The 22637-nt window shown below is 36.7% G+C and overlaps 1 protein-coding gene across 4 annotated transcripts in view; it reads left to right on the top strand.

Moving 5' to 3' along the window:
• The window catches only part of LOC121314324 (arf-GAP with GTPase, ANK repeat and PH domain-containing protein 3-like), a 220710-nt gene that overhangs the window by 146363 nt on the left and 51710 nt on the right, over positions 1–22637 (top strand). For all 4 annotated transcript variants that reach the window (XM_041247452.1, XM_041247450.1, XM_041247449.1 and 1 more), the window contains exons 9-11: positions 3228–3311; positions 11845–11949; positions 15988–16159. In XM_041247452.1, the coding sequence (XP_041103386.1) occupies positions 3228–3311; positions 11845–11949; positions 15988–16159 (361 nt within the window). The remainder of the gene's footprint in view (positions 1–3227; positions 3312–11844; positions 11950–15987; positions 16160–22637) is intronic.

The raw sequence follows: 22637 nt of genomic DNA, 5'->3' as shown, positions 1-22637 counted from the left end.
TGTCTCATTGGGTCTGGACTACTCACATGACCCACTCTCAGTCATCCACATGCACAGGAGAGGTTTTGTCATCTGGGAAGTTTGGCTGCAAACATGTCTTCCCATGGCACTTTTGTCCAATTATAAGTAAAATCGAAATGAAGAGTGGTGGAGGGGGGTTTGATCATTTAGCACCAGCAGGCTCTCTGGTGCTAAACTTTCAAAACAGTTTAGCACCAATTTTCAAAACGAATTGCACCCCTGGGACAGAAGCAGCAGCATTTTAATTAAGCATCAGTTTTTTTTTTTTTTTTTTTTTTTCATTGACAGAATACACTACCTTGCTGTTTTGTTATCAATTTTGATCTTCTCTTTCTTTTTAAAATTGAAAGAAACACAAACTATTTAAGATCCAAGGGCCTGTTGATATTTTTTTTTCCCATATGTTTGTCCTGGTTGTTTTTTATTTTATTTTATTTTATTTTGTTTATTTATTTTATGATTTGCTTTACCAAGGGTCTGTATTCCCTAATTTAAGTTGTCTCATAACTGAATTGCATTTTTAAATGCTTTCTATACAGTTCCATGTGGCTGTACTATGAAGGAGTGTATCTCAAAAAGTAATTTAGAGGACAAGTCTTTATTTGCTTCTTGTAATCAGCTCCTAATCTTTACAAATTAAAGAAAGAAATTAAAAAAAAAATGGCAGTGAAAAATACTTGTGGAGCATCATTATCATGAAAGGTGGATCTACAAAGTGGAATACATTATTTATGTGTAGAGTAGCAATCTTAAGTTATTTTAGTTATAGTATTATTTTTTTTAAGCACAAGCTATTTAAACTCAGGAAGGGGATGCTGCATCTTCAGGTTTTGTGTTTGTTTGTTTTTAAACTAGCATTTTTTAATAAGCATGTAATTTCTCCAGTTCCATCATTTACCCATTTTGTCTTTTCATATCAGTGTCTACACAAACTACTGTAATAACTGAAAGAGCCACTTGGTGGCACCAAATTTGAAGTTCTGCTTAGCACACCTGAAGCTTTCTTTCAGGTCTGTTTTAGTTAAAGAAAGGGTAGTTGGGGGGGGCTATGTCATTATTTCATTATTTAATTGCATCATCAAAATGCTAAAGGCAAACACTTTCATGGCTCTAGTTGATTGTTTCGTCCTTTTAGCTATCCTTACAAAACCATGTCACTGTCTCCATCTATGGTAAATCCATACTTGTCTGTTTCATCTGTCCTGATGTATCTATCTTTGACAGATTTGATGTCCATTGAAAAAGCTAACTGATTGGTTTAACTTGCCAAATCTTCTATTCTTTCAATATTTGCAGATTTGCGCAACTGTATCCAACTTTTCTTCGACAAAAAGGGCTTTCCATCTCCTTCCTAATTAGAAGAACATGGTGGCATAATAATAAAAAAATTTAAAAAACCTGCACCTTGTGACCCCAAAAATTCATTTATTTTTTTTTTTTTTTCTCCCCCCCCCCCCCCCCCCATTCATTTCTTCTGGTCGGATAAAGGAAATGTGGACGTAGTGTTGACAGAAAGACCATTCGCCTCAGTGACTGGCAATGTGCAGTCTGGAGGAATGTGCAACATTTCTCCACGAATTGCAAGATTACAAAATAAAAACAAGCAAAGTATCTTTAATGTGAAGTTAAGTCAATTTGGAATCACCTGGTTTATGCACAAGATAACCCTCTTATTACTCGCTGTGGAATCGCCAGAATCTAGGATCTCGGCCTCACTCAATTGACAGTTCCTTGTACTCTGCTGTAATTTTTAATTTTTTTTTTTAAATGCCCACTTGGACATTATTATAACCATACAGGACTACCGTTCGCATATGTTACACCTCCTTTTGCCAAAAAACTGACTTATGGACTAAAAGTGACACTTTGCTGTCTTTTGTTTTTGTTTTAAAGCACATATTGAAAGAAGACTCTGGGGTTGGGGAATGGGAATGGAGAGAGTAGGATTTAATACTTAAGGTTTAGATTTGATGAAGGCCTTCATATTTAATAATGTATTCTTATTTGATAGGAATAATGTGTAGTTATAATAACAAACTGAAATGCTTCAAGCTGTTAGGGATTGCACTGAAGTGTCTGAATGTGTTTTATTCTCAGTATGGAGGTTTTCAAATGTTAAGACGCACTTTTGACTGATTGCCGATTCCTAGGCTTGTATATCTTGTATTGTATTTTATTTACTATGGTATATATATATATATATATATATATATATATATATATATATATATATATATATATTATATATATATATATTGTCACTTCTATATTTTGTGAGGAACTGCTATGGTTGACCAACTAAACTTGTTGAATATTTGGAAGTGAACCTGTGATTTTATTTGTATGGTGTCTGTATAAAAAGAAAATAAAATGTTTAAAAATATATACCACTGAGTGATTTTACTTCCACTTGTCTCGAGCTTGTTAATTTGAGGCAACATCATTCATGTTATGACTGGTCCCATCACTGTTTTGTCTGTATGAATGTGCTGGTATACCAAGTGAATGAGTTTGTACAATGGAATTGGGGTTCTGGCTTTGTTAATACTGCCATTGGTTTGTATTGCTGTAGAAGGAAACAGAAGTTAATCCAATGAAACATTTCATGGTTGCGTACCAGTATGTTATCTTGATGGCTAGCCAGTGATTCCAGCTGTTCCTGGTTTGCTTAGTGTCCACAGATGCATGGAACCTTCAACAATGTAGTGTGGGCACTTGGAGGGGTGTACAAGTGTCATTTTATAACCGATGTTTGATACTGATATTGAGTTATTGACATATTTCTACGTGCTTTTCAGGATGGAGAAAAACCGTGATTTCATTTTTGGATCCTGTATTAACCTCTCCTTTCTCCTACAGTAACCTTGTTTTATTTCTTTATCTTTTAGGAATTTTTCAACAGGAAAAGGGGACAGGGTTTTAATGGTTTTACATGAGGTTGATTTTTACAGTTTCAATACAGAAGTGTACTTGAGTCATGACTCGTTTTTGTTTTATTTTTTTATATACTGTTTGAAGTGGTGTGTGTTTGTTTGTTTGTTTGTTTGTTTGTTTCTGTAATGACTGTAATTAATTTATAACGTGCACCTACACAACCAAACAAACAGACAGTCCCTCCACCCCCCTTCCCTTCCCCCTCCCCCCCATAAGGGAGAACCTGCACCAGTGGTCATGTGACCAACTTAAAATATTTTGTTCTCTTGCAGTCTCGAAAAGCCAGCGAGCAGGCAAAGAGCATGGACTGCAAAACAGACAACATTGGAAGTGGACGGGCCATTCCTATAAAACAGGTTAGTACCAAAGGAAAAGGCAGCTCGGTATATGTTAGTCCCATCTCACTACAGAACCTAGAATGAAAAGAGGTAGGTGCAAGATGTGTCTAAATATCTGGATATTACACTTTAAGAAATGCCTGTTTTTATAGTATTTCATCCTGTGGTAATCTACTGTGTCTGTTTTGAGAGGTTGGTTGTTTTTATAGATTCTTTTTTTGTGCTGTTGTTTATTTGTTAAGTTACTGTTGTTGTCTGGGGTGTTGTTTGGTACATATTTGTACACTGGGGTGAATGCAGTTTTTTCCCCAGCAGGTGGAAGCATAACCTGAATATTTCTTATTTTTATCAACACATTGTGTGAATTTGTAAATCATTCATCTAAGCAATTTAAGCAAAAGTCTAATCAAGTATCCTTAAAACCAGATGACATTAATTAAAATAAATAAATAAATACATTTTAAAAAATCCTCCAACGTCATTAGTCACCACCAACAATAAGGGAACATTAATTCAAAGAATGTATTTGTGAACTCTGACTGAACAAATTTAAAGCTGCAACAGTGTTAGCTCACTTGAGAGAATTGGGTCTAGTGTCATTGCTTCAACAGTCGTGTGCCATTTTCACACATCTCTACTGTTTTTTGTTTTGTTATGGAGCAGAAGGCCACATGCATGTGTAGATTTAAAAGAAAAAAAAAGCAGTAAATACAAGGGTAATCTGGATCCCACTCATAAATCACTACAAATTGTTTTATACTATGAAAAGTGATTGATAATTTCATTGATTGGACATTTGGTCTTTATATACTGGATATTTCTTTGAAACAGGCCCCAAAAGTGATAAAGCCGAATTGTAGTTAATGGTGCAATGCAGTTTTATCACTTCTATACACTTCATTACAGTACAAAACTGCTTGTCTTATGATACAGAACATTTAGTAAATCAAGGGTCTTTACTCTTCCTTTGCAATGGCTGGTTTCTGGCATTAGGTGGTGCTGTTTGACAGGTAATTTGTTGAGTGAACTGGGAATAAAATGAAATGTGTTGACTTAATGTTTCAGCTAGTTACCTCCCCTACCCCCTAGTACTTTCTTTAATATATAAAGGCCCACAACCACAATAACAATGTTTTTCTGTTGTCTTCTGTTTATCAAGAAAACAAAAATGTAAGAATAACAATGGTAGAATCAGGGAAGTAAAATCTTATTTTTATTAATTGGTTTCATGTGAAAGGTGAAACTGGTGCCACATTTACAATCTGAAAAGCTTATTAATCATTCTTGGTAAACATAATCTAATCTAATGTGCGGCTTTCCAAGTTTAATGTGTTAAATATTCTATTGATGGTAGAGCGATAATATATATATACTTTGGATTTAGTTTATTTGTTTTGTTCAGTCTTAATATATGGTTTCAATTTTGTTGCCTTAATTTGGTTATTGTCGTTTGTTTCTTGATAACCAGGATTTTGTTTTAAACAAAACCAACTGGATTTTCCCAAAGTTCATGCAGTATATTTCTTTCAATATATTCTATATATTAACTGAACTATCATTCCCTAGAAAAATGTTTTCCTTCTATTAATAGTGTCAGTTTCTGTTTTATGTTCTAAACATTTAAACTTTAGGATTAAATGTGTTTAAACTTTAACATATTGGTAATATTTGTAACCTGTGAGAGAGGCCATCATAAGAAGCAGTCCCTCTCATTTTAAATTACTGCAACATGGTTTTCTATATAACAACGTGCATTGTACAACATTTGATTATATATAGACTGTGAAGAAATATTGAATGTAAAAATGGCCTACACTGTACACTAAATGCAATGTAAGCACAGTATGTGGCCTGCGTTCACATCAAGCAAAACTCTATTAAAATACACACTTAACAATATACTTCCAGTAAATCTAGTATGTGCTGCCATCCCTTTATATGTCTCACATTGTCCTATATAAACAAATCGTTGATGGACTTTTGCACTTGTTTCTTTGCTGCACTTGAAAGAAACGCAGCTGACTGGGTGTTTTTTGTAAATATACATTTCTCCAGAAAAAGGCTAAACAAAAATAACATTTAAACGTTTTACTTTTTTGCCGTTTATTTTGTTTAAAGGAAGTCAGACTCCCAGAAGCTTCATACACTGGCTTTCATTTGAGTACCAATTGCTGCTTTTCCTATGAACGATTTGTTTTCAGTTTTGACTTGGTTCCTTTAAGCAACCTCTCGAAATTGGCCGAAAGTGTAGCATTGAAGTATCCGCTAATACATTCCCCTAAAAAATCGAATTCACCTTTACCATAATGTGTGCATTTCATATAGGACAATTCGAGGCCTACAAAATAATTGCAAATTATATTATGTATATATATTTTTTTTTTGTTAGCACCTGTACTTTAACATAATTTTGGTTTGAGATAATTTCTGAAAATAAATAATGTGGAAATTATTTATTTGGGGTCTGAACCAATTTTGTTTGTTTTTTGTTGTTTTGGTTTTTCAGAATGTAACTTTAGGGTTAAAGATCAGCCAAGAAAAGTCACGTCTTTAATTATGACAGCGCTGAATAAGGCTTAAAAATACTGTACAGTATAATGAGAATAAACTTAATCATCAGATTACACAGTTGAGTAGTTAACTTGATTGCCATATCTTCCTGCTAAGAATGTACCTGGAAGTTAGTTATGTTGTTTCATGGTATTACTGTTTTTACTATTATAGCACAAAGTAGATATTGGCCTGTACAGTGTAAACTAGCCATTTTTCTGTAAACTGGCTACCCTGCTGTTTTGACTGATCTAGCTGCTTGCAAGGATGTGTAATGGAAAGTGTGCTGACAGTCCCTGTGAACATAGGGTTGCATCTTTCTAGACCAAACTCCAATTTAAAGAAATACATCTAGACAGCTTTGCTTTGAATTAGCATTCCTCCTAATACCTGATCCTTTTGGGAAATGTATGTTAATTGCCATCTCTGACTCGGGAAATCTAGTTGCCACAGTCTAGTCTAGCAGGTAATGATCACTGTCAGTCGTTGATGCTGGACAAGTCTTGGATTACCTTATATTACAGTTGCTCATATTTTAGATACATTTTAGAGAAAAGATAAATGCTGTTCTATGCGGTTTGGAGTTCTACAAATCCACATTGGATCAAAGCAGTAACAAGAATATTTATTCAAACACACCTATGGTTTTGCCAAATTCAGTTGATTCAAACATTTATACTTGTGTGTGTGTGTGTGTGTGTGTGTGTGTGTGTGTGTGTGTGTGTGTGTGTGTGTGTGTGTATATCAAACATTTTAAACATAAGTGAAATACATCCTGTTCAAAGTGGAAATCACAACCACAACATAAATACTTCACTTTTTTTATTGTAAGATTTTAAGTAGTACTAAAGTATATTTTTTAAATTGCAAACATTTGTTTAACTGTATAACTATTTTGTTTATTTAATATTGCACTGGTAAATTTACAATAACACTTAAACAGTTGGTAATGTTAAAATAAACATGGTGCTGGTATAAATGCAAACTATGTGCGAGGAAAAATTCCGGTTTTACATTTGTAACTAACTGGACAAAACTTTAAATACCAACACTTGTTTGAGAAAAAAGCTGAAATACTTGCATTGAATTATTCTGTTATTTTGAGATTTAATACCTCTTTTTCAAGGGAAACCGAGTCAAGAAGGTGGCTTATAATAAATAAATTAAAATAACTACAGCCAATACTAACAGTTATTCAAATAACAACAATTTCGGAACACCAGCCAAAACGAAAACATGTCTTGACTATGTAGATGCCAACTTTTTGTTTGACCTCCTTTTTAAAAGGTATCAAGACAGTAAGTTTCATTTTATTCCAAGACCATGGAGCTAGAAAACTGAGTGCTGCCTTTTCAAATTCCTTACAGAACTGAAAAACTTCAGAGATCAAAGATTAGAAATACTACTAGAGGTTATTGACAGTTTATTAAGATAAAGCACAAGAAAAAGAACAGGCTCAGTGATTTATTTTAACCCACTTGTATCAGCGTTCTGTAATTTCTGATCACCATCACACCATGACATGGCCCAGGATTGAATGGCACAGGGTGTTTAAGGGAGGATTGAGGTGCCCTGATAGAAGTTTGTATTTGGTTGGAGGGGTTTATCAGTCCAGTGATTTAGGGATAAATTTTTCGTTATGGATTGTGTGGTTTGTCTCTGGGTCTGGGTAGAGACTACTGGAGTGTCGGTGTGGTGATGCGTCAGTATTATTTTTATCAATCTGATATGTTGTAGGGTTGCTTTTTGTGTGAAAGCAGTTGTGTCTTTGTAGACCAGCAGGTGACTAAAATAGCTAAATAATAGTAAAAAAAAATGTAGCAGCCCTCCTAAAACATGATGGATTTCAGAAATAAACAATTTATATTTTTCCTATTTGGGGTATATTTACTTAGAGCAGATTCAGTGTTCAGTTTTAAAACTAAAACATGGTATTCTTTTCTTTCGCCACATATTTTTACATTGCAAGCCACAATTAAACATTAATTTGTTGAATAATTGCCCCGATGCCTCATTTGGAGACTCGAATATCTATCTATCTATCTATCTATCTATCTATCTATCTATCTATCTATCTATCTATCTATCTATCTATCTGTCTAGTAACACATGCTGTCCTTGAGAGATTTTTTTTTTTATAATACTTTAATCAATATATTACATTACTAAGTATATCAACATTCACATGCAAGTTTTTAGTAATATTTCAAAGACGTTGTGGACAGTTTTAGTATTTAATGCACTAGTACTGTGTAAGTCAAACTAGCTGCAGAAGGTTGAATGAAATGTGAAAAAGCAATGACCTGAGCCCAGAGAAAACCCATGAGGCACAGTCAAACAGTTTGGCGAGTCACTCTTTTATTCCTCTTCTGTGCATCCCTCTTGTCTGCTTTCTTCTTTTGCCTAATCTCTCCAGATTGTTTCTTTTTTATTTAGCCTAAGTAGTTAAGCTCAAAAGGTCACCGCCAGTGCAGTGCAGCTCAATGCACACAGCTTGCATGCTCAAAGTGTAAGCAAACTACCACAGGGATTAAAGATGCACAGCACCCAAATGAATGTCTGCACAGCGTGTGACAAGTGAAAATTCTTCAATTAGTGGCCAGGTTGAGATATTAAGGTGGCACAGAGGTCAACTTCAGATCAGTTCAAATATATCAATCCACTAAACATGCTGAAGCTGCCTGCTGTGCATAATTGAATTAGGGGCTTTGTTTCAAAGGAGAGTTTGCCCCCAGTATCATTTCAACAAACAAAAGATCAGGGCCAGTTTGCAGTGTGGTGCAGGGGAAGATGAGGACAGTTCAAATCCAATTAGGAAAAGAGAGTGGAGGAGAAGGGGGGGGGGGGGGGGGGGGATTGCTCTAGACCAGCCCCGTCAAATGCACAAATCACAGGGATCAAAGGGGATTCACCAGCATAATTACCCCCTGTAAGGCGAATTACACACTACTCCCCAAACCCTACCCCCCCATCCGCCCGTCTCCTTCAGTAGAAAATAAGGAAAACAATGCTTTGAGTCCTACAGGGCAGTCAACACTAGTCCTTTGTATTCGCCCCTCCTTTTGCTATCCCAGCACAAAAGACGGCAGTATCATTCAGATGCAATGACAGGAAGCATGTTTAACTTGAGCACAGCAATTAGATGGAAAGATTGTTCCTTGTTGGGAAAATATGAATGCTGTCTCCTAACCTGGCTGGCGTTGGTAAATGATTTAATGCCAGGACTGTATCAGTCTGTCTTAGTCACTGTTGTATGTTGTACTTTTTTTTTTATTAGGAATCTAGTCATTGACTAATAATAACCTAATGTTCTGAGACCAAAAATGGTTAAAACATGTTTTTATAACCATGTTTACAAACCATTAAAATTGCACTGTTTTGGTAGTATTTGGTGATTGTACTGCAGAAAAAAACACTTTTATAATTTAGCTTTTTTTTGTTGTTTGTTTGCTGCAACAAACAAAAGTGAAACTATAAAGAGCAAGTTAAAAAAAAAAAAAAAAAAAAAAACTATTTACTGTCTCCTCATCAACAAAAACATTGGCAAAATGGTTTGTCGTCTTGACAAATTATTATTTGACCTCGACGTTTAGGAATAAACAAGCAGTAACATATCTTGTACTTTCTAAAATCTTTATTGACCCCCTCGTCCTTCAACTATGCTAAAAAGAATCCTTGAAATTGTGAAAATTATTCCATGTGGAAGTGTTAATTCCGATCTTGCCCTAACTCTTTCCATTTTCATGAAACACTTGATAAAGCCAAGCTAGATAACCACGGCTGTCGACATGTACCCCAGGTATCCTGCAGTTGGAGAGAGGTCAACTCCTGATGTGTAAATAAGGATTAAACATGGGATAAATGAAAATCTTCCACACCCCACTGGCGTAGATTAAGATCAACATCTCATCTCCCTTTTGACACAGGACCAGGACCAAAGGCTCCTGTTTGTTACAGTTTATCACTTTGAGGTGGAATAGCCTGGAGATTAGATAGGTGGTATTGAGGTACTAAGAGATCATGGATAATAAGAATGAAGTGTTATGGGTTAGTCTTTTTTTTGTCCTTCGATGGTGATTGATCACTTTGTGTAATTCTGCATTTCAAAGTAGTTTCACAAGCATATAAGGCACTGAACTGCAAATGCGCTGACGGGTGGTAAATGAACGCTGGCTTTTAGCTCGGCCTGTGTGTTTAGCGCTCATTAAGGTGAGGGTGACAGGAGTTGACAAGCAGGTGAGACAGCATGCATGTCAACCCTGGACTGCTAAACTGCAACTGATACAGCATCATTTTTCCAAAGGAGATGCCAGTAGAAAGCTAATGCTGGGTTTGTCAAGGACAAGAATAAAGGCAAGAATAAATGACAGATTTGTGTTTTATTTTTTGTAGAAACAGTATTGATGTCAACAAATGCAGTTGTAACATGAACACATCAGCCGTTACCTGCTAGACAATTGATTGCAGTGACAGTTGTTGCAAACTGAATGCAAGACCACTTAACAAAGTACAGGGTCAATTATCTACAAGTGATGACCACTGCTGAGGATATTAAAGGTATTATAATCCGAATAAATGTTTTTTTGTGTGTATGAAGACATTCAGTGTTGTTTTAGGTTATATTTTGAACTAGATTGCTTAGGCTGATTTGAAAATGATGCTGCTGTTCAAAGTGAGTTTCATGATTCTGATGTCTACCTGTGGGATAATGACCGCTCTACTTGGAAACTTATTGGCTGAGATGATCCAAGTGGTTTATAATGCTACCAGTTTTTTTTTGTAAGTGGACTCCTGTCAGTTTTGTAATGAGCCAAGACATGCATACCTCGTATTACTTAAATTAGGAGAGTAGTGTAGTTTGTCTTCAGAAAGGGTAGACTAATCTAAAGGTGAATTTCCTTGTCAAACCATGCACAAACCACAAAACCAGCGAATACACAGTACAAATGTAGAACCCTCCTTAATTGTCAACATACTAAGGAAAGTAAAAAATGCAGGCCTGTTTTCTTTACAAAGTAGGCATCTGAAAACAGTAGTCAAGTTGTGCACTTACTTCACTGCGTTATTTACTAAAAATGGTTTGGATTTTGAATATTTGGGATATGAATAAATGGGGTGAGATAATTTAACACTATGGAGAAATACATAGGATACTGTGGCCCGATTTATTTATTTATTTATTTTGTGTGTGTGTTAACCTTTCTTGTTCATTTTAGATGCACCGTTAAAGTGACCTGCTGTCATTCTAGGAAGGCAGGCCAGTAAAAAGAAGCACCCTGCTGTTACACAAGATTACATTTAAATTACCATTTGCAATTTTCAATCAATACACAGGTGTACAATTAAGCTTGCTGTTGAGATTTCAATCCTATAAACGAGGAATAGCAATCAGGCCTCAGAGAGCAGTCCCAGACTCCTGCTCAATTTCATGAGGTGCTGCTTCAAAGCTTCCCTGTTCTGTGGTGAAGGGGCCCTGACGTTGCTCAGGAACGCTTTATTATCACCAGTCCTTTTAATTTCTCAGCAATTTCAGGCAAGTTAATTAGAATATTAGATAAGGAGAATATTCTTTTAGTAACTTTTATGGTAACATTAAGTGCACACATGCATGTCTCACAACCCAGAGATCACTATGGAATTGGACTGGGAAGTATCTTTATAGCTGTGTGTTAATGTAGAGTCTCTTTAAATATTGGATGTTTGTACATTATCAGAAAGGCATCTGTAATAAAGTGGTACTGTGTGGGGAGTTGCTAGTAATCTAGTTACCAGGTATTTCATTGTTTTAAGTGTTTTTAGGACCTGTTAGGAACAGCCTAAAAGAGCCACAGGCGAGTACCACTGCTATAGCTTAAAAACAAGGAGAGAGTACCTGGATAGGGGTCTGTTCAGTTGGTCACATACTTGGAAGATAATTAAGTGAACTCTTGTGTAATTGGTCCCATAGTTTTATTAGCCTCTTTCACAGTGTTTTTCCCTTCTTTCATCTCACCTCCTCCAGGGTATTCTCCTCAAGAGGAGTGGCAAGTCTCTGAACAAGGAGTGGAAAAAGAAGTATGTCACGCTTTGCGACAACGGTGTCCTCACCTACCACCCCAGCCTACATGTGAGTGTTCATCTAACTGTGCAATCTGTAAGGACTAGCACAATGGGAAGTGTAACCTCTGACCTCTTTCAATCACAGGGAGGACTACATATTGCTTCATATTATTTGCTTGATACAATTCTGTGAGGCATTACCTCATTCAGCACTAAACCTACAATTACATTTTAATTAGAGTCACTATGCTTAAAGAGCAAGTAGACTTAAAGTGCGTTTGCATGAGTTCAGGAGATGATCTTTACTTCCAATTTCCTGCCACAGGTACCTGTAACATCAGCCAAAGTGTCTTTATAACACTAAGATCAAGCACCGTCTTGTGACCTGCCACTCTGGACCAAGTGTTTTGCTGGCAGTAGGAGGCTGGTCTAAGCCTTCATTACATATGTCTGTATCAGGCAACTAGAACTAAAGAGCTGCTTCTGAACACAGCGTGAAGTAATACCCCCTAGAAAGTATCCATGAGGGCATCAGATGATTTGAGGGCATTTGCCATTTACTCCCACCTTTTCACTTCCAGAACTCAACTTTACCAAATGAACCCGCCCTGACCCTGACCCTAACCCAACCCCAACCCTAACCTTAAGCAACCTCAGCCCTAAAACCTAACTCTAACCCTAAACCTAACCATTAAGAATCATCTGATGACCTCAGGACACTTTTTCTAGGGGATATTCCTTTATGCTGCCTCCTGAAGTCACAATTAAACCCCCTTAACACACACTTAGAAATAGCCATAAATGCACATAATGGTATATTGGGTTAGATTAGAGTTATGTTTCCTGTACTACTAGAGCGGTGTACTGTTTTGAGAGGAGCCATCATTCCTAGACCTGTAGAAGAGCTAAACAACACTACTGTATGTCTAGACATAGCCAACATTTACAAAGACAATATTCACACAGAAATAATAAAACATGGGGATAAAAGCAACTACCCAGAAAAAACATGCTAGCGATATTGTTTTGTTCCGGAAACTTAATATCTTAAACAGGCTACGGGGGGCGGAGGGGGGGTTAGGAGGTTCTCCTGGAATGGAGTAATGGAGATGTGGAGCCTGTGCGGTCCCTGCCGAGCTGCACTGTACTTTCTGCTTGTATTTATTATCATGCTCTCTGCATGGCAGGGACATGGTGCTGCCTGGGACATACATCTCTGTCAGGTCCCCACTGTGGTGCTAATGTCTTCTTAGACTCTCACTACTCTGACAGCTCTCTGACACCCCCCACCCCACAGCATCCTCCGTTCACACGGTTTTGTATTAATGCTAGATGCTATGTTTAGTAACGGGCGAATTAGTCCAATAAAGCTCCACCCCAAGAAGGCAAAATTCCTCATCTTCAGCAATAGAATCTCTACTTAGGACAGAAAGAGAAAAAAAAATTGAACCAACAAAATACATTTAAAGTATAAATAGAGAAACATGTATGTCTGCTCGTTTTGTTGGTGTTTCATTGGAACCCCTCATTCAATGGTGACCATCTTGCATTCCTCAAACTCCAGTTTGCAGTGACTGTACACAGTTTAGGTTTTTGTTTAAATGTGAGGTCTAAAAACCCTTTAGAAAATATAATTTCATGTATTTTACGAGGTATGTTAATTTTAACATAGAGAAATAAAATTAATTTATTAAACAAACAAAAAAAATGTGATTGCGTACAGCTCCTGGAAGTGGAGAGGAGAACATTTGATCTAAGTCACGGATGCATGTTTGGATGAAGGCTAGATCTTCTGTCCCAATTCATAAAACTCTGAATATTGTTACATTCAAATATTACACATATTGGATCAGTAGGTCATGGCTGAGATAACAAAACCTGTATCTTGGAAACCACGTCCAATGATAATGAACCTGTGTCTTGAGTTTCGTTCTCACATTCTGTGGATGTAGGTCAGGTTCACCTGTTCACCCCCATAGTTTCCCACTATGTACCTCCTCTCTAGTCCATATTTACTACAAACATTTACTGTAGAACCAATGGACTAGACCTATAAGAATATACATGACATAACATTAAAATAAATAAATTACACTACTAAAGAAACTGGTAAGCAACAGACTTGCAGCAGGTACTTGCAGCTTTGATATGTTGCCGAGCACATGCTGGGGGTTCTGTTTTCATAAATAAACCAGTCACGTGTATGTGCTACATGTCAGCATTTCAACCCCTGTATGTACAAAATTTGTCACCGGCTATTGTGGGTTTTCTAAACGGAGTTGCTGCTAATTCTATTTCCTAATTCAATGGTGCACACGTAGTACAAGGTTCCTGTCTGCCTTTGTCAGACGGCTGTGATTCTAGCAGGCACACACACACACACAGCGAGTGAGAGAGAGATAGATAGAGAGGTTCTCCTCAATTTCCCAGCCAGCAGAGCCATCCACACAATCACCTTCTTTCTGTTAATTCTATCTGCAACATCAATTAAATTGTTTGTAGAAACTAATTGAATGTGGCTTAATCACACATCTTAATAGCTTTCCACGCTTTGAACTCGCTGTTAATTCCAGTAATAAAATAAAATGAGAGCGCTCACTGGGTAATTAGCGAGGAGGCTTGCGAAGAAATGAGTGCTTTATGGCATGTAATAAAAGGAGTGGAGTTGGCGTCTGATTCGATGGCCGATCTCTATGTTTCTGCTGCAGAGATTTCATTTTATTTGTATTTATTCAAACACATTGCATTACTTTTTTTCCCCTCCCCTTATCTCTTCATCCAGTCACCAGATTTAAGTAACAGATAGCAGTGGCTTTTTACTTTCTGAGGCATTTGAAATGTAAAAAGTTTAAATTGCTACACAAATACTATTTTGTACCAACAGTCCAACAAGAAAACACTGTTTTGGGGATTTTGCTATATTGATTGCTCTTATTGTTACTCTTATGTTTTATTGATTTTTAAAAACTTTCAAACCTGGTAACTATTAGTTCAGAATTGTTAGTTTGCCTGCGTATTATATTTTTGTGATATTATGCTGTACAGGATGAGTGTGTGAATGATTGAGAAAAAATGCGCTTAGCTGAACAATTGATATTGTATGTTTTTTTTTTTCATTTGGAGGAAGGGGAAAAGGGTAGCGTCTTTATAGGATAGATGCCTGCAGGTTGTTCTAAGTGAAGGCACACTGAGGGATTTGTTGAGTATTTCATTAACACCTAAGTTCGTTAATACTCTAATTCAATATCAGCTGAATATTAAACAGAAATAATAAAATTCTTTGACAAAAGTTCTTTGACAATTTTTTTTCCCCTAAAATCTGTGCAGTAGTTTGAGAAGTTAGAGGGTTTTTTTTTTCTTTTGCGCTAAAATAACTAAAAAAAACAGCTGTGTGTTTAAACAGTTTATCCGCCAGGCAGATAATGCTCATTGTAGGAGTGCCTTTTTTTTTTTTAATTTTTTTTATTTAGCGAGTTATTTACATTTTCCTTCACGCATATTTTTTTCTAATTCAAAAGTTACGCATGTGCAGTTGGGTTCCACAGCCAACAGTTACTGGGTATTCATCAGTTTAGTAATTTTAATTCCTTGGGTCACTTATGTTCCTGTGGATCGTGACTTTATCCATTTTTTTTTTATTATTTTTTTTTTACAAATTAATTTTTTACGACTTTTGTTTTTGTTTTTTTAATGCTTCTGACTTTAACTAAGTCTGTAAAGCTATAACCTGGATGCAGTACCATGATTGACTGCACTGTCGCCAATGGGGATTTGCAGCATTTCTGAAGTTAACCCACCTACTGTACCAGTTAAGCAGTGTGTGCTGGAAAGCCTTGTCAGAACAGGAGTCAGGCAAGGGCTCAGTGGCAGCCTTACCTGACAATGTCTTTTTCGGAATTGTCAAATAAAACAGTTTTTTTTGTAAAATATGCCAACATTCAATGTCTCTTAAGCACCCCTGACTTGTTTGTTTACCAGTTTTGTATCTATAACTTGTTTCTTTCTCAGGTGAGCTGTGAGTTTTTAAAGAACATTTTTCAAAGAAACAAACATCTATAATTGGAAGTGTTTCCCCTTGTTAAATTGTGTTTTTCATTCTTGTTAGGATTACATGCAGAACGTCCATGGCAAAGAGATTGACTTGTTGAGGACAACGGTGAAGGTACCTGGCAAACGACCACCTAGAGCTGTGGCCACAACGGCTCCTACTGCCAGTCCCAAAACCAACGGGCTCATGAAGGACAGGAGCAACCTGCAGCTAATGCCAGGGAACAGTGGTAAGCACTGAGTAGGGAGTGGGGGTATTAATACTTTAATATGGGCTTCCTGACTGCTTCATTTTCACAAGGACACCTTGAGTGATGGCAACCTTCAAAACAGTGGGAAACATGCCTCCCCCAACAGTAGCATTTTAAAGTAGGGTACTAAGTTGTTTGTTGGGAGTCTTTGGCCGTGTAGCCCTCCTCCAAGAGTAGCCTGAAAATAGACCAACGCTTAGTACCTGGTGAGCGGGTAGAAGGGACAAATCGAAAGGAATGAACTGTCATGGGAGTCAAGGTGAGAAGAGACAAGAGGGAGGAGGCAATTAAGAGTAATTAGGAAAAAGGAAGGTGTGAGGCTGGGTGAGAGCCTGGATTGAGGAAGATACATTGAAAGCACAAACAGGTGCACGCTACTTCAACTTAAACAAGTATGGTTTTTGAACATTTTAAATATATCATTGTAGGTATGTGTTGAAACAATCAGTGTATGGTTAAGATTGCAAAATACAATATATTGGACATTTTTATGTAACAAGGTGATGTGTTACATGTGTGGGTCGTCACTGAATAATCGTGAGGCAGACACCAAGTATTGGTGTTGACATGCCACACAGCATGCAGATTTATTTTCAACACAAGCCAACGCTCAGGTACTAACAGTGGCAATGGCCGTGCAATAGTATAGAACTGTGGCGCAGAACTCCGCACCATTTCCGGGCACGCCCTCAGCCACTCCGGACCTCATGATACGCTCAGCAGCTGCCCAATCGGTTGCCTAGCAACACGTCTCAGCTGCACATGCTTGTGCAGGATCCAGCAACAGAGCTCCCTGTAAGAGGTTTTTTTTTTGTTTGTTTTTGTAAAATGTGGACAAACTCTAGGACTTATTTTTACTTAAAGTTTAAATGTAAAAGTAAACGTGGGCTTCGGGCTGTGATTGGCTTGATTTTATTTGTTAAACTTTGCCTTTTAAAAGTTCAGTTCTGCTGTTGTGTTTTTTGGGGGTTTGTGTTGATTTACTTGTTGAGGTGTGAGTGTCCCTGCTGCACTACATCATGTCTTGACAGCGCAATGCCTTTCTCCCGCTGGACAGACAGATTCCAACACGAACAAGCCGTAGAGGTTAATTTGAAGTGAAAATGTTACACTGGAGAGAGGGGTCTGTGTTGGTTGCAGCCCGCAAACAATTAACCTTCATTGGTTTGTATAGGAGAGGAGAGGGCAGCCACTTGAGTAGGAGCAGCGTTGAAAATTAAGAAGTTGCTTAAGAAAGGTTTATGCACAGTACATGTGTTTTTGTTTTGTTGTTGTTGTTTTTTTTAATTTTTTTATTAGCCAGCCTGATAATTAGCAGTATGGTTGAAACAGTGATCAGTTATTGTGAAAACGTTACTGATTTTAATGTATTGTATTGAATCATGATTGTCGATCATCGCGTTTCAAGAAGATATCTAAAGCTAAAAAGGATAAGCACCACTGCTACTAAGATGTTTTGTTCCTTTCTTCATTTGGGGAAATAAAAAGAAAAGGAGCTACTTGATAGGCAAGAAGACACAGCGAAAGGGAGTTCAAACATCAAGATAATCAGGTTATTGTGATAGTTATTAGGAGATAATAGTTTTTATGCAAGAAATTAGATTGGGGTTCAATAATACCCTATGTTGCACACTTGTACTTGATCAGTCTCAATACTGGTAGTGTCCTGTATATCTGTGTGTTGTAATGTATGCTTAGGTAGTGATGATGAAGCAGTTCAGAGGCCAAACGGAGATGTGTCACATGATAACAGCAAAATAACTAATGTGTCCCTGCTCTTGTTATATAGGATCTCAATGAGCTATAACCAAACTCAAATATATCCAATAAATAATAGTTTACTGATATATAGCTATATATATATATAGATATAGATATATATATTAAGATGATATATATATATATATATATATATATATATATATATATATATATATATATATATATATATATTATATAAAACATTTATCCAATTTTTAGAACCAAATTTGGGAATGGGGCATTTCTCCAATTTGCTGTATGCCTTAGGGTCTGATTAAATCAAGCATCAAAAAGAGGAAATAACTCTCCCAAGAGTATAGTGCTGCAAATTGCTTTTATGATCTATTTTCAGATTTGTGCATGAAAAACTAAGAAAGCCATCAAAACTGCATTAGAAAAAAAAACAAAAAAAACAATTGTGACAGTAAGCAACAAGACTACTTTTTGGGACCAGTCAGAATTCTTATACTGTACTACATAAACACTCTACAGTGAAGCTTCCTGCTTCTTTACATTTCCCAGCGTGGAGAGTGTACATTTGCTAGGTTATGCAATTGGATTTTGATTTCATTAAGCATGCAGTTGATTATATGAACAAAGGTCCATTTTTCATTCATATGAAAGGCATGTCCATCTTTGTAAGCCATAAAACCTTTTACAACTAAAAAAAAAAAAAAGACAACTGAGCGCGTACTTAATCCTAGCGCCAAAGCTTCCCTGGCAGATTTAAATATTATTATCCTGTTAACGTGCGTTCAGTTGTGTCACCTATGACAGATACATTATATCAAAGTATTAATGGCCCCCATCAGTTTTGATCAGGCACAGACTGAAATGCCTCTCAAGCGCATCTCTTACTGGGAAGCCATTGGTTAAAGCTAATGTGGGCTTCAGTGTTCAGTCGGGCCCTGTGGAGTGGTGGTGAAAGTTGACCCGCTCTGGTTGAGCTCTCTTTATTACACAGCTTGTGACTCTTTACCAGAACGACCTGATGTGCTTTATTGAGTCTCCTAGACTCCTATAAGCTTGGGGGTCATGAATTGTACATCATATGAGCACCCCATTAGTATTAATGCACCATTATCCACACACACCACGCACTCACATGTACATAATAGCAATAACTCGATGGAGGGGCCTGGCTGTGTTGCGCCTCATCAACTCCTGACGAAAAATATCCTGTCCTGTTGGCAACTCGGAAACCTTTTTCATTCTCTGGGTTAAAAGATATTAAGTTGATAATCGAGGCAGCTTTGATCATGTCTGGCCTGTTTTTGTATTAAGATGCTTATTACAAATCACAATTGTATTCAGTTTCTGATAGTTCAGATTTTCTCTATAATATTGTCTCGTAATGTATTAGATACAGCACTAGCAGGATCACATGATATAACTGATTTGTTTAATTGGTTCCCTCAGCGATAGTGGTTTTGGACGGATTGCGTGTTTTGGACTGTGTCCAACGTGAACCTACTCTAATATCCCAGTTCTTTTTGGCTAAAGCTGTTTTCTGTGCTGACACTTACATGGATAGTTTTTTGGGTTTTTTAATTTTTAGTAAAAATGGTTTCCTTTTTGTTGTTTCCTCAGATTTGCAAGGAAGAGCATGTATTCCATATTATTTTGGCCTTACACATTATTAATAATATAATAAATAATAATAATAATAATAATAATAATAATGATTTTACAATGTGGCCTATTTTCTATGTGTACAAAAAGTCACACTTTGCAAGACTGCTTTACAACACACCTTGTATATAAGAAGTTCTATTCTTGTATTTTGAGTAGAAATGTGCTATTTTAGATAATAAAACTGTCTGTCTATTTTTCCATCATCTCAGTGCTACTAGTTTTCTGTAGACCACCGGGGGAGGCCTTGTATGTGCTGAGGGACAGTGTGTGCAATACTTGTTTGGGTCAGTAGATTGACACCAAAGCAGAACAAAAACCTGAAGGTTGTTACTGAAGCCTGGCCCGGATAGTGTTAAACTGCACACGCTGGCTTTATGAGCACTTCACACATCCATTCAATTGGTAAAAATGACATGTAAAATATGATTAAGTTAAACAGCGGTGTTAAGATCTGATTATTTCACTTACTGTAATTACATTAGCTGCTCTTTTATGCAGAATTATTCTCTGAGGACTAATTGATGGATCCATGTTTAATTCATTAATCATTAGCATCAAATTTGACAATTACCGTGCAAGATGATTGAAGATTTTGAAATGAAGTATGGAGAGGATTCTCGACCAATGAAAGGACCAAGGCAGAACATTATCACTGCGCTGATGTCAATTACAAGACAACCCCCCACCCCACCCCCACCCTTACATCTCATCACTGCAGCTGCTTTAGTTCCTTTGATAAGCAGAGATGTTGAGGTACCAATGGAATTCTCAATTCTAAATACTCTTGTGATACAGACAAGAGGCTGGAAACTGTGTAAAAGATCAAATAAAAAGTACCAATAAAATGAAATACATAAATGTGTGTTAAAAGCTCAGATTTTCCATAGTCATGTCCAATTATTCCATTACATTCATCCACAGTTTAGCTTTGAGTGCACTCGTACATTGTTAGCTTACCACTTTGTTTACATTAGCTGATGTTGTTTTAGCGAATCCACAAGCTTTCACTCCTCTTGAAGCCTTCTGGCCACAATGTATTGTAAATCTGTAAACTAAACAGCCGTTCCTCTGACAAACTCTTTGACTAGAGATCTTTTTTCAAAATTTTCAATGAAGGCGTGCATAGTCTTCTTCAATGTTGAAGACATAAATGATCTATCTTGTTTGTTTCCTTCCCTGTGTCAGTGAACACATACAGCATATCGGGATGAGTGTAGTTTTCTGATTTTTAATAATAAAGAAACCTGTTAAATATACAAGAGGATTCAATGCCTTCATCCAATAATGTGAATAATGTTAAAGAAAGAGAGTGATAGCAATCACCACAATAGGAAGTGAAGGTTTCAATACTTTCAGTAATAATTGCAAATATGACAGTAAATATATCTTCCTAAACACCCTTGAGCAACAGAATGTGATCCACTACACAGTGTATTGTGCATGGGCTTGTATAAGGGCTGATATTTAAACAATATGCGCGTGTCATGTGGAGTCTTGTTTTAGAGTTTTTTCATTCCCTGCATTGCAGTGGAAATGCAATCTCGTTTACTTCTCGTTTCCCATGCTTGCCGGCCGACCTGTGCATTTCGAACATTTGTATAAAAAATGAATTGCATTATGTTTCTGACACCAGGGTCTCTGCTTTAATGATTTGCAAACAGGGAGGAATTTGTGGTGATTGCTGTATTTTGAACTCCTTCACAGCTGCACAGTTCTGTGAAATAGCTTTCAAAAATGTCACTTCGGTAATATAAAAATTGGTGCTGTTACTTTTTTAATTTATTTTCCTGCTGAAAGTTTTATGAATGACTTCTGACTGCTTTTTTTAAATCAGGTCTGCCACGGTGGTGGAGAGGATGAGCATTTTGTTTAAAAGTAAAAATATTCAGCTCCTAGTAATGGTGCATTCAAGCTAGTATATTTATTATTATTATTATTATTATTTATTATTATTATTATTATTATTATTATTATTATTATTATTATTATTGGATCCTAATATTGAGTACCCCTGGGTTGTTGAGTACAAAGAAATGCATAATTACATATAGAAAGAGGGAGGATATGCCATGGCCCAACTGAAAATGTCAGATGTATTTGTCGAGTTATCCTTGGCATCTTCGCCTTCACAAGTGGTGGAGCAAAGCAGAGCCACGAGTGAGGTCAAACAGGTCAGCTGAAAATAAATCTGGAATTCAGTTGGGCCATGCATGGCATATTAGATTTATACAATGCTTCTAATGCTTCATTATTTCTTCATTTTAAATTGGGACTATGTTGTCCTTCCGCAGTCTGTAGTGATCTATTGCTATTGTCTTACTGTTGGTTGTATGACCGAAGGAACTTTCATTTAATTGGTTCTTTGTTTACTGGGGACGGGGGTTGTGGGAATGGCGTCTTTTGAAGCTTGGTTCAGCTGCGGTGGTCAAGGTTGTGGTAAATTTATTTTTTTCAATTCCAATTACATTTCCAATTATATATTTTTTTACTCTATCCCCAATTGCAATTCAAATTCTCATTCACTTTTAATAAATTTCAGTTCTGTTTATGACATAGGCTATATTCAGCAAACATGAGTTCAAACTTGTATTTTTTATTTTTTTTTAACAAATTGTCTTCAATGTTTTTAGAGGCCTATAGAGTGGCTTTATAATTCTTAGACAGTGGTGAAGGGGTTTAGGAAAACCGCAATCCCTTGATGTTGGCGGATGAACATTGTTTTCACCATGGCCTTCAAGGTTAGGATCTCCGTACCTATGCCACAATAAAGACCCACCTTGGTAACCTTGGTGCCTTTTAATTTGTAGATCCCTAATAACCTGAACAGTGGAAGGGCTGCCATTGCAGCACTCAATGCGAACACAGTGATTTACATCTGCTCAGCATGGCTGCTTGGCGCATGTCTGCCTCCCTCACTGTTTTAGAGCAAGCCCCCCGATGAGAATCAAAAGATAAATTTTCCCTGGCCCAACAGGATAATTACTGATACTAATTAGACATAATTACTCGAATTTGATACACTTATTACTCCTGGTAATGGGGAAGCTTTCTCATAACAAAA

This window comes from Polyodon spathula, chromosome 4 (genome assembly GCF_017654505.1).
Source record: "Polyodon spathula isolate WHYD16114869_AA chromosome 4, ASM1765450v1, whole genome shotgun sequence".
Classification (NCBI taxonomy): domain Eukaryota; kingdom Metazoa; phylum Chordata; class Actinopteri; order Acipenseriformes; family Polyodontidae; genus Polyodon; species Polyodon spathula.
The sequence above is the reverse complement of the archived record's forward strand: the minus strand, read 5'-3'. Positions and strand labels throughout refer to the sequence as shown.